This window comes from Citrus clementina, unplaced genomic scaffold, assembly GCF_000493195.1.
Source record: "Citrus clementina cultivar Clemenules unplaced genomic scaffold, Citrus_clementina_v1.0 scaffold_1, whole genome shotgun sequence".
Classification (NCBI taxonomy): domain Eukaryota; kingdom Viridiplantae; phylum Streptophyta; class Magnoliopsida; order Sapindales; family Rutaceae; genus Citrus; species Citrus x clementina.
This window is the reverse complement of record NW_006263303.1, coordinates 28,483,612-28,497,062: the sequence shown is the minus strand read 5'-3', so window position 1 is coordinate 28,497,062 and position 13,451 is coordinate 28,483,612. Positions and strand designations below refer to the sequence as shown.

Below are 13,451 nucleotides of genomic sequence, written 5' to 3'. Positions count from 1 at the left end.
ACTATCTAATAGATAAATATCATATTATTTGAGACCTAAATATTAAGATGTTTAGTGTTACTCCTGTAATATATACATAGAAGTGAAAATAATCTTTTAGTCTAGGATTGTTTAAAATTGAAAAAATATAAATACCTATTTTATTTCCACCCTATATATATATTTATAAATAAAATATTTGATTAAAAAAATGAAATATACAGCTCTCACCTTCACTTTATTTTTTTATTTTTATTTCTTTTTTATAATGAGCTCATACATGTGAATGCCTATCAATTTGCCACTGTGTTAACATACCACAAATTTTGTCCTTCAGCTTTCTTACAATTGTAAACACACAACGAGTTAAATCCCTAACAATATTTCTCCAATTTTATCTATGAAATTTGTTATAAGGCCTTTCAAATTGAATTAGAAAAAGATTTGCCAATATCTTAATGGTTTGTTTACTTGAGAGGTTGGGGAATTGGAATTCAAAATGAGAATAATTGATGATATTTACTTGTTTAAATAGAAACGAGAATCGGAATGAAACACGTGGAGGTGTTTTTTAGGATTAAAAAATGGGAACTTTATTCCCATGTTGTGTTAGACATCAAGTTCCATAAACTCTCTATTTTATCCCACCCAAATTTCATAATTCCACTTTTTTCTTAATTAAAAATATTGTTAAATTATTGTTACTGTTATGATTTTTATTCTTTTTTTGGTCTTAACCACGAGATATCTTTGGGAGGGCCCCAACTGTGAGAGGTACCTTTAAACCCATACTACAACAACAATAATAGTGATGATGATGATGATGATGAAGAATATTTATAATAATAGTTATTATTATTAATTAGACGATGCTTCATTTGTCAAGAAAATAATGAGACATCAAGTCGTCTTTATAATAATACATCTAATGACTTGTAATTTGTGTTTGAAATATAACTGACGAGTTATATATAGCATACTATTTACGCGTGTTAGTCATTTAAATTATAAGTAAGTAAGATATGTCATCCATTTTCTTATCTCAAGAATGACATGTCGTTTTTAAAAAAATGATAAATGACGAATCATCTATATCTTATGTGCCAATTATGTTATTATTACTATTAGTAGACTAGTAGTATTAACATTATTATTATTACTATCATTATTGTTATTTTTATCGCTATTACTGTTACTATTATTATAAATAATAATAATAATACTAAGACAATGATTAACTAAGGATATTTTTGGCAACTTGTAACAATACATTCCAATTTTTAGATAAAATAAACATATAAATGGAAAAACAACTTATTCTAGTCTAATTTATACAGTAAAGTGAACATATTATTTTGATTATGATTTCAATATATTTTTATTATAGTCCATTCAGAATACCAACCGATTAATATGTCCTTGAAAATTAGATAAGCTATTGTTCTGAAGTAAAATTTTTTAATTTCAGCCATTGGATAATCTAACGACGGAGACATAAAATGACAAAATTGCACGATACCATACCACCGTGGCAACATGGATATAACAAGTAGCATCAGGAAGAAAAGATTTCTCCAAGGTTTTCAACAACTGAGTGGAAAGAGTAAATTATCATTGCATAAAGTTAATGGATTAAACCAATCAACTATAATATCATTGGCCATACTTTTCAAACGGGAAATAATTAGCCTTTGCAATGATTAATTCGTTTAGATATTTTATATTAATTCAATCATGGAACCATATATTGTTCTAGGGAACCACTGTGATAATAATTCCTCTCTCACAGTCTTTTATTATTATCTTTTCTTTATTTTTCCCCTTAATTTTAAGTTATGCTTAAGATTTCATAAGATCAGGTCCATCTCTAAAAGGCTACAACTAGTGTGTTGTGTGTAGCCAAGCCCAATAGAAAAGAATTGGGATACTCACTTTTTGTTATTTTTATATGAAATGCTCCAAAGTTGGTAACAAGTTATGCTTTTAATGCTGACAAACCATGTGAAGATCATGAAACAAAAAAGTAGTCAATGCTGACTGATAATTTGTCTTGCTCAAAAGAGGCAAAGCTGGAGAGGGCTACAGGACACTACCCATCAAAACCATTAAAAAGCCTTCTACTTTCGTGTTTAATTTGAGCTTTTTCTATGGTTGTATATTCTGTTGTTACCTTTTTCATTTGACAAAGTTTAAAAAAGTGATAGACAACTTCATCCTTATCTAACACACGCCCTCTTACTAGTTTGGGATGTATAATTCTGGCAAAAGAATATCAAATTATGTAGTCGAGTCTCTTTTCTTCGTATGCAAAACAAATTCGCATTATTGTGAGTGAAAATACTGACTTATCGCATATCACCGGATAAACAAATACGTTCTATAGAATTGACAACGATCTGAACAAGCCTAAACGTATATAATTATACTTCATAAGGTAGCGTTAGTGGGTTGTATTTGTCGTCTCATCTCGATCAGTTCATAAATTTATATCTAAAAATATTAGGCCGCCATGTATTCGATGAATTTGGGCGATCCACAGATTTTGAAGGCTCCCTGACTGCTGCATTTTGCCGACCTTCAGAGATTCAGTTTACAGCTAATTCTGAATGCTACCAAGTCTAAAATATGCGTCGAGCCACCAACGGAGAAACATAAAAACATGCTGCGGTTGAGGGCAAGATGAAATGCACAAAGAAAGGCGACATGTTATATCATATATCAATCGCGGAGAGGGAAGCAGGATAGGCTAATTTATTCAGGATGCACGCAAACGAAAGTAACCCATGTATTCTTTTTCTTTTCTGACACTGCTGACAGTTTTTACATAAACCATCTCTGGTACGTGGCATGTGAAAGTACAGATCAAGCAGCAGACATTCAGTTGGATTATCACACAACACATCACCACACCAATGGTAAAGATGAGCGCATGAGCTCCCTACCTCAGCATTAGTAATCCGAAGAACACCTGGATCAAACAGGGTTTCTACAATTCCTATCTGTTGCCAATCCTGGTAAATATATGAAGCTTGCCTGGAGAAACATATTCCTGGAGATGACCTGAACTTGCAAAGAAGCTCAACTGTCTTGATTCCCTACTTATCCACAGCTATCTTTTCCCGAATCTCAAGCACTTATTGTGTTTAACTTCTGTCATACTTGAGGTAGAAGTGAGCTGTTTATTAGCTGGTCTTGTGATAGAGAGTTTCTCCATTGCATTTATGAACTTGCGCAAGTGTTTAATGTATTCCGGATATGTTTCGAGGTTACAGTGACCCCCACCTTTGACCCATAAGGGATCGTATTTTTCCTTCGATAATTCCCATAAACGCTTCCCATGCGACAAATCAACAATGTCATCATTTGTTCCCTGCAAATGTTTGATCAACAAAAGTGCTTTTTCACTAACAGCTTAGAACTAACAGATATAGATCCATAAGCATTGAAACAAAAAAAATATTGACATTGATCAGACAAAATCGAAATCATCAGTGTGAAGAAGTAATTAGAATGATGTGTGTATATGTGCCTACGAATGAAACTAAATTGCATTTAAAGACTGACAAGAAATGAATTCAATTGGCATCTGCTATATCAATGGTAAACCATGCAAGAAACTAATCAAGATGGTTAAGGAAAGAAGAACGCTTACATGTATAACCAGAACAGGGCAATTGACATGTCGAATTTTGTCTATGTTCTGTAAAATATGAACAGAGCATCTCAAATACAAAACCAAAAAAATAAGCTTACAGCAAAACAAGTTGTACAACGAAATATGCAAGTTAAACTTACTTTGTAAATGTCGAACCACAATGTCATTTTCACAGGATACAAGACCCGTATGCCTGAAAGGATAGCGCTATGTAGTACGACACCTCTCAACTTCTGTAAACGAGAAGCCAAGTGCAGTGTGGGCCCACTTCCAACAGATTGGCCGTATAAAATCAGCTCCTCTTGCTTTACATTATATTCTCTTTTCAAACAATTGTACACAGCCTCTATGTCGTAATATGTGTTGAATTCAGATGGCTATTACAATACAAAAATAACCACTAATCAGAAAAATTTTTGGAAGCAAGGAGTTAAAGCAAAGCTATATTAGATTTGCAAATCAACAATAGTTTTTTTCTTTTTTCGTTTTTTTTTAATAAATTTACCTTCCCAGTGGATGCTCCGTATCCTGAATAATCATAACTGCAAAATATCAGGAAAGAAAAAATGCTGAGTAATCCCACCGTATGCTCATTGAGGAAATGATTAAACATAACAAAAACAATCAAGAGGTGCGTGTGAATTATTAAGATACCAATATACATGTTATATTGAATTATTGACCACAAAATGAATCCAATAAATTCAGACCAAAAAAAAAAAGGAGGGGTAATATTTCTAAGCCATTAGTCCTTCAAGTTTCAACTAGACTGCTATATCAAACTTTTGACTGTTCTTTTTCGGTGGGTTCAAGTCATAGGAGTCGAAAACTTGTAATATAGAAGAAAAAAAAAAAAATCTGGAAAACGTCATGTTGCCGGCAGCATATAATTAACCGATCACCTATCACAATTTGGGTCTAAATTATTAGTATTCCCAGTGAAAAATAAAATTGACAAATAAAATGATTCCAAAATGTGCAAAGACAAAGAGACTTTAGAAATTAAAATGAGAAACGCATAATCAAACAAAATAACAGATACCCCCAAACCAAAAAGAAAGAAAGAAAGAAAGAAAGAAAAATCAAGCATCTAATTAACCAATTTACAACAAAAACTGCAAACAGAAAATGATGAAATTAGCAACAACAGAAGAAGCAAAACTCACCAAGAAACTGAAAACAAGAATTAAAAAATTTGGAAAAAGAAAAGAAAAGAAAGAAAGAAGAAAGAAAAAGGGTACCTCATAATATTGACTCTGAGGTGAGCTCTAAGCTCAATGAAAAGCTCGAGCATCTGTCCTAAATCAGCAGCATTACCATGAGAATACAACAAAGTGAACCTGGCAAAAGGGTGTCTCCAAAACGTAGCAACAATTTTGTTGCCATTTTTAGTTTCCAACAAATGACAATCCATGTTCTTATCAGCTGTGACCCCTGAGAACACAAGCCTCCCATCTTCTTCTCTGCTCACACCATACGTTGGTGGGTCTGGTGGAAAAAATGCAAACTTTGCTGCCACACTTGACGTTACAATTCCCATATTATTTATTACTCACCCTTCTATGTTTATGTATTCACCAACACAACACAATAATAATAATGGAAACAGTGACAACAATTTCATTTATCTTCTACAACACAACATGCAAATTCACACAGGGGGAGGAAAAAAAAACAAGAGCTTCAATTTTGACAGAGAAAGATATGATTTTGGTGAGTGAATATGAGAAAAGCTTCAATCTTCTCACTTCATATGTCTATGTATGCTTGTTTTTGTTTTCTTTGCTAAAGTGTTATTTGGGTATGGTGAATTTTGGTTGATTTTTTTTTTTTAAAAAAAAACTGGGGATGATGAAAAGGGAATGCAAGTTGAGGAGGAAGAGATTAAAGGTTAGGGAGAGAATGGATCCGATCTAAGCGGGTGAGCTGGAAGTGGGAGAAGATGAAACGATGAGCCATGAAATAAAAATAGAAACTGATTTTTTGTTTTTTTGGAAACAGAAAAAAATGAAGGCATGATGATCTGTACAGCCTTCTCTCTCTCTCTCTCTTTTTTTTTTTTTTTAACTAGATGTGACACCACCTTGTCCAGAAGTCTCGTTCGTCCTTCCACTAATCTCTTTCTTCGTTTTTGTTTTTTAATTAAAAATAAATAAAATAATTAATTAAAGGATTTCACCATGCAGAACATGAAAAAGACTTGATAAAATTCATAAATATTTATGTGAATGGAAGATTTCATAAATAAAATAATCTTGAATAAAAATAGCATAAATGCTAATTAGAATAGTCCTATAGCCAAGTAAAGTTCACTTTCTTCTACGTATGTATGCATGTGACGAGGGATACAAGGATAGTTTGCTGTGAGGGTCACAGTCTCACACAAAATAAAGAGGGGTAGTATTGACATTTGAGGCAGAGCATATACAAATGCGGATGTCCTCTTTATTCAAAACGGGCACACTTTCCTCCTGAAACCCAGTGGCCTTGAGAATTTGAGATTAAACTCTGAGTTGGAAAACTAGTGGCTAGCTAACAACTATTATTAAAACAATAATATAAATAAATAAAATAAAGAAAAAGAAGATTTCAGCGACGGAGGCAACAGAAAAGAAGAGAAAAAAAAGAAAAGAAAAGAGCTAAGATGGAGGGCTGAGATTCAGTCAAAGGCTGCGGGGGATTTTTGAAGAGAGGAGTCAAAAACAAAGAAACTCAGAATTCAGAATCACAGTCGGACATTCTTTACCTTTTGCTTTGTATTGTCTCAGCAAATTTTATTACGGAACTAGTAAGAGAGTCAATGGGGGAGTTTTGTTTGGTCACTTTGGTCCTTCCCGTAACTTTCTTTCATTAACTTTGACCATTTTATTGATATTGTCTCTGTAATTCTTCTTCTTACTTTTACCTCACACATTGCTGGCTTTTAATGCAATTTGCTTGTAACTAACTGTTTCCTAATTTGAAATGCAATTTCTTTCCATTCTCCTTTTCCCGCTTCTTCTTCTTCAACAACCCCCCACGGCCCCACCCAACAACAACAATTAGTGACCAACTACATACACAAAGTTATTTTATAAATGTTGAGATTGTAGATTTATTGAACAATACCACATAATAATATTGTATATTTTAATGTGAATAATATCAAACACTAAATTATTATTACTGGTAAAAATAGTATAGCAGATCTTAGACTTGAAATATAAACTTTCTTTTAATGATAAATTTATCCCAAAACTATTGAGAGCCAAACCTATATAATTTGTAATGCAAGAAATTGAGACAATGGATTGGTGGGTTAAGTTAAGATATGGTAAAAACAAGATTGATGGTTGGGTATGACAATTAAGTTAGGTGACGAAGAAAATTACTTGACAAAGTGGGGGACCTCATATGCATCAACAAGTAGGGGACCTTAATACATGTCGAAAAATGAATGAAGAGCTGGGGACCTAATAAATGATAACCAACCCAATTCAATAAAGATGATGTTTTTCCAATTGTAGATGATGAAGTTACATATCAGGCAATAATGTTCCTTGCTTCCTTCCTGTTCTAGAAATTAATGGTGAAGGTTTGAACAAGGAAAGTTGAAACTTGCATGTTAATAATGAATGAATGAATGAATGATTTTAAGAACTTAAGAAATATGAAACTTGCATATTAATAATGAATGAATGATTTTAAGAATTTAAGAAATATGAAACTTGCTATCATCGCTGCTCAGATTTCTGTGACTAATGCCATGCCGGCACAAGCTGACTTCAAAACAACTTGTTAAAAATGTGACGCTTTTTTTCAAATGTTTTATTATTTAGATTTTTTTATTTTCTTATTGAAATTAATAAATACTATTTATCCCTTATTAATTTTTCTAATAATTAATAATTCCCCTAACATAAAAAATTTAGGAAAAATGAGGCTCAAATAAATCATTCATTTGATATTTTATATAAAAAATGTAAAATATATATTTTTTCTAAAAAAATAAAAAATAAAATTATTATTATTTTTTTACACCGAAATTATAATTTTTTATTTTTATTTATATGGTTTATTTAATAAATAAGAAATCTGAATCAAAATAAATTTAAAAATAAAAATAATACTATAAAATTACAGTGTTAAGAAATTTTTATTTATCATAAAAAATAAAAAATAAATAATATATATTAATTTCAATAAAAAAAATTATTATTATCATCATGATTGTCATCGTTTCAATGGTGGGAGTAAGCTTCATTCCAAAGGCAAAGACTCAAGTCAAAAAGCCCTGGGAATGCTTGGAAGTTGGTGCCCTCGTAAAAAGAAGAAAAGTTAATGACTTAAAGATGACTAAAGGCAACCTGACCAACCAAGGTCTAAAATAAATAATTATAACAGAAAAAAGAAAGGAGTCCACGGAATTATGATAACATGAGTTGTTGAACTATGACCTCCTTTTGTGTAATTATCTGATTGAAGAAATCTAGGAAATCAATGAATCATCACTTTCATGTGAAACAACACCTTTTCATTCTTTATTGTTTTGAAAAAGGGTTTCAATCACCTAATAAAAGCGTAGTCAGCCACTAAATCATCAACAAAAATTTTCAACAAGGCTCAAGCTTAGCTAGGGAGCCTTAAGCAAAACACCAGCTTTCTCACTGTTAAATAAGCTGAAGCAATAGACACAGGCAACAAGCAGAAATTCTTGGGCTCAATTGGATCTAAATCTGTTAGAAATTGGTCAAATGAATGTAGAAGGAATTTTGTATTACTACCGGGTAAACATTACATCTCATAGATTGTGCTTAAAAAGTTGGTATCCAGTCTAGATGCACTTTGAAGTGGCAATAATACAAAGTGACTCAACCTAAACCCTTTTCTTTTCAACTAAACCTTAAGTCATGGTGAAACCTAGCTGCTGTATTTGAATAATATATGCTCCTCTTGTAATGTGGTTGTGTCCCCAACAACAATAATCCATCTTTCTGCAATTTTATCTATTCTTCCATCCAAGATTTCAACTACAGTGAAGGCCCGAACTGTGCCTTTTGAATCAGGTCTCAAAAATGAGGTTTTGTTACTCACAGAGCTGCTGTCAGCTCCTTGTTCATCAATTAGTCTCTTTACTCTGGGAACAATGGCCCCATTGAGGTATATGGTGCTGTCAGCTCCAACCACAATCATTTTTCGCAGACCATTTCCATACGCTAGCTCTTTATGCATGTGACCGAACACGACCAGTGGGATACAGAGTTTAGTAGTCTCTTTTAAAAGGGATATGGCTTGTGCAAGATCTGCACCAGAAGATGCACTTGTAAACATAGTAGGTTGAAAAGTGACAACATTATTTCATTCTAGAGTAGAAGAAGAAAATCCATGTTATATAAGGTATAGATTGTCTCTTTCCCTTAATTGGTGTAAACTATTAGTGCCAATCACAGCAAGCCACCAAACCCAACAAAATAATGGCATTGTTCCACAAGGTAGAACAGTTTGATTACTGAAATAGTCAATTCCACATTCAGAGGGCCACCTATCATGGCCTTGATATGTCATATATTTAGCGATGTCACTAGACAGAGAATAATGCACCCATGGGAGACCCTAAGAAAATTACCTGGATCACCATGGTCACCACCTCCAAACCCCCAGTCTTTTCCACATATATCATTCGGTTCAGAACCAAGACCTGCAGATTCCAATATTTTTCAATAGTAAGAGTTTAATTTACCTAACAGATGAATCAAAAAATGTTTAGCCGGACAATATACCTGAGGGTCCATTATGTGCAAGTAGTATAACCAAATGATCATCTGGTGTACCCAATGCAGCCTTATAGATCCTCTTGGCACTTTCATCCATATCTTGGACCCCATACCTAAAAGAACATTCAAGTTGGTTAGTGGCAAAAATATTTCAAAATAACTAGAACAAGAAGACTCCATATAAATGAATCTCACAGCTGCATCACACAAGTTGTTGATGGCCTTGCACATGATAGAAAATGTTAATCGCTTTACAATTATAAATCCAAGTAATCACATCATTGAAGCAAAAGCTAACAAGGCTTTTTTTTTTTTAACTCGTAAAAAGGCATTATGAAATTTACAAAAATTTACAATTCAACAAATAACCTGAAAAGATTCAAGTGTATCTGAAGAGTCAACAGAGTGAAGTATCTTTCTTATTTTTGTAAGTATAAATGAAAGTGCCATGTTGATGAATGAAAATAAGGTCAAAAGAATGGATATCTTTAGCAGTAAGATTCCTAGTGCATTACAAACCTCACAGATAGAAGCCTTTTACGAAATATCTGCTGCCCTCCACATGAAAATGGGCGTCCACCGACAATGCTGAGTTTCAAAGTAGGAAAGTCCAGACGCCGAATAGCTACATGCTCCTCTCCAAGACTGATTATGGCCAAAATTATTGTCATTACCAACCAAATTGCTTAAATGTTTCAACAGTTTAATATATGGCATGTAACATGCTATAGTCCGCACACTTGCATCTCTTGTAATAAACCAATAGCGGAAAAGGCTGCATAACAAGAGAACAAAAAAACAAGTATTCCTCAAGATGTAACATTTTCCTGTGATGTGGCCCCAATTGATGAGATCCCATAATTATTTCTGGCCAAATTTTCAAGCAGTTAAAGCAACGAGCAACCATTCAGACAAACGTTTTCTCTCATTTAACAACCTACCAAATCTATGGCGTACTCAAAAGGTTTCTGGTAAAATTTGTTTTTCCAGCAAATGAAAAGGGGGAGAAAGAGAGGGGGGAGGTGAGGTGGTGAGGGGCTGAAGAGAAGGAACTGATAACAGAGCAGAGTGAGGGCAGATGCATTTACATGTATTTTAGTGTAATCTCAGTCACAAATGTGAGAAAAAATAATCATAGATTTGAAGGAATATTTAAAACATATAAAAAAGAAGAGAGATATTCTAATAAAATTATAAGTAACCAATCAAGAAAACTAGACAGTCTTAGGTATAAGTTAAGCTCACCATTCCAGCTGGAGTTGGACGCCATCCTTCTTCCTGACATTTATATAAAGGATATTTTAGATAATAATTCTCCTAAGAATTTCTTACAGCAAATTATTTTCTGGTAAGCATAACAAAAAGAGAAGCAACCAAACACATTACTGAATTTAAAATGTTTCAAGTCCACAGAAGTTTAAGAAGAATAATGAACTTACAAGAAGGTAAGTGAAACATTTTCTTATGACAGACCAAAAGAGCGTTTAACTTACTTTCCCGAAAACTCCTGAGTCTTCCAGGAATCATGATTTCCCAAAATAACTGCTTTAGGAAATTCAAGTTCTGCTACACTTTGAACTATTTCAACATTCTCATTACCAAAATCACCTAAATGAGTCAAAGAAGGGGGAAAGGAAAAAAACAAATCAAATAATGAGAAATATAGTTTTATTGAAAAGGAAAAAAAAACAAAAAACTATATTGTGCCCATTATATGGGCGCAAAAGACAATTAATCAGACATGGCCTGTCCTTTTAAACAGACAAGTTCAAATGTGTAAGAAATCTCCACCAGCAATCAAAAGAGTGTTATCTGAAATGGAAATGTTTTCCATAAATGTTTGTCCTCACTTCTTGGATATGTCTGTAACCGTGTGCTTGACTTTGAAAGCACAACAATTAAAGTGTTCGGTGCATGCTCAATCTCATGATAGCTAATATTTACCAAGCAGTCAGCCAATTAAATTTGATGGCAAGTGAATTCATTCTGCAGCACTCAATCCCAAACATATGCTTACATCACCCATTGGCATTGGTGCAAAGAGAATGAAGCCATCAGAAAAGAAAACGAAAATACAGGCACCCAACAAAATCAGGTTAATGAACAAAAACGGAGATGAGAACATGCCTGTAAATAGCACCAAGTCCGGCTGCATTTCAACAAAAACTCAATTAGACATGTTTATGTAAAAATTAATTGAAAATGTTGAACTAAGCTTAAAAAAGAAGCACTAGCATTGCTTAAACTTAAAACAAACATATAAATCAACATGCCAATTGAAACAGCCGGCTCGTTTAGGTTTCCTTTTAAGACCGCTAAATTATATTTATTTTTGACCATCAATCAAATTAGATATTTTTGGTATGAAAATCAAATATTCTCATAGACAGCTCTGAAATTTGATGGCAAAAACGTTTCCCTTTTCTTACAAATTAGAAACGACAATAATAATTATAAGTAATAAAACATTGACAAAAAAATTGGAAAAAAATAAAAAGATGAAAAAAAGATGGGGTGAAAGTACCTTCAGTAGCTGAAGTGCTTTCGAGTCTTCTTGTAAATCCCAATCGTCATGCTTCAGAAAAAACAATAACTATATTAAAAAAAAAGAAAATTTTGAATTATGACCGTTACAGAAAGAAGGAAACTCACGACGTCTCCGACGATGACGATTCGGACGACGGAAGCTGACATGGCGGGAGCCGAACGAGCTGTTTTGGGCGAAGTGGAAAGGCAAAGGAAGGAATGGGAGAAGAAGCTGAGAGCTTGCGCGTGACTCAACGCGCTTAACATCCCCTTCTCCTATTCTCTATTTCCATGGATTTCCCGCGTTTGACTTTGACTTCTGGTGGGTCGCCTCGCCTCGTTTATATGTTACGTAGACATTGATATGCCGTAACTTTTAAGATACGTATTTGTAATTTTTAAGTTATAATTGTAGTTATAATTATTGTAGAAAAAAATTATAATTATTAAGTATAAATTAATAATATATAATAAATATAAATTTTAAATAATAATTTTTTAAAATTATTAAAGATATAATAAATTTTTTATTATATAATAATTATATTAATATAATTTATAAATTATATTAATATTGTACCTTTTAAATTATAATTATCCAACTTCAATTTTAAACGCACGCTTAGTTGCGGATGTTGAATGCTTATGATGCCGTTGGATTTCCGTAAATTAAACTTAAGTAACTGTGGGTCCTACAATTGGGTTGTTGAGTTCTAGCATGAATTATTAAAAAAAATGGGGAAAAAATTTCTTACACATGTAAATTGGAGTGGTTGGTCTGGTCTGGTCTGTAATCTCTATTTTCCCACTGATTCATGACAGCTCAGTTACAAATTCAGATTTTTTATTTTTTATAAGATTAATGATAATGACTTTGCAAGGAATTTATTCAAACTATTGATACAATATTAACTCTTTCTGTTGAGAAGGATATTAACCATAATTTACAAAAAGTAAATTTTTTTTAGGCACAATGTTCTTGAACCGTTTGATTATTTCTCAACATATTAGATCAATTTGCGAAAAAAATCAAAATAAAAGGATAAAAGCACTTTAATTGTCTAGTTGGGGAGAAAGTCTTAGGTGCCTTAAGTTATAGTTTCTAATTCTTTAATTTTATTATGTGTACATCTCAATTAAAGCTACAACAGTATATACATATGTTGGATCTCTAGAATCTGACAGGGTAATTTTTAAATTACCTAAAATTATAATGGGTTTAAAAATTAATTTCGACTATGATTAAAAAAAAAATTGTAGTGCATCCGTATACTTATATTTTGTGCCAACAGATAAATCTAATTCTGTCAAGTAATGTCATGGTACTGCATTACGACACGACACCAACAGACCTTCAATCAATAAGATTGCCTAAAAACTATGGCAAAATTCATTCGACTTGTCTTTTATAGATAATCAATCAAATAGATCATATTTTATACTAATTAGTCATCACCGCAATTTGCGATTCCAGGATGTTATAAATTTCTTCTTTTGAAAAAAAAAAAATTAATAAAGATCGATCAAACTTTAATTTC

At 32.6% G+C, this 13,451-nt stretch overlaps 2 protein-coding genes across 2 annotated transcripts; both read right to left on the bottom strand.

The window, feature by feature from the left end:
* Window positions 1-2,746: 2,746 nt before the first annotated feature.
* On the bottom strand, window positions 2,747-6,187 carry LOC18054073 (protein ABHD17B). Its single transcript, XM_006453570.2, has 5 exons — window positions 4,876-6,187; window positions 4,140-4,176; window positions 3,775-4,011; window positions 3,632-3,679; window positions 2,747-3,349 (listed from the first exon to the last, which is right to left on the bottom strand). Exons 1-5 carry the CDS (start codon window positions 5,172-5,174, stop codon window positions 3,089-3,091), a joined length of 882 nt encoding a protein of 293 aa, XP_006453633.1. The 5' UTR covers window positions 5,175-6,187; the 3' UTR covers window positions 2,747-3,088.
* A 2,137-nt stretch (window positions 6,188-8,324) lies between these two features.
* On the bottom strand, window positions 8,325-12,247 carry LOC18054072. Its single transcript, XM_006453569.2, has 9 exons — window positions 12,040-12,247; window positions 11,912-11,962; window positions 11,515-11,536; window positions 10,881-10,995; window positions 10,633-10,665; window positions 9,907-10,032; window positions 9,394-9,500; window positions 9,240-9,311; window positions 8,325-8,916 (listed from the first exon to the last, which is right to left on the bottom strand). The coding sequence occupies exons 1-9, from the start codon at window positions 12,178-12,180 to the stop codon at window positions 8,534-8,536; spliced, it is 1,050 nt and encodes a 349-aa protein (XP_006453632.1). The 5' UTR covers window positions 12,181-12,247; the 3' UTR covers window positions 8,325-8,533.
* Between the last annotated feature and the right edge of the window lie 1,204 nt (window positions 12,248-13,451).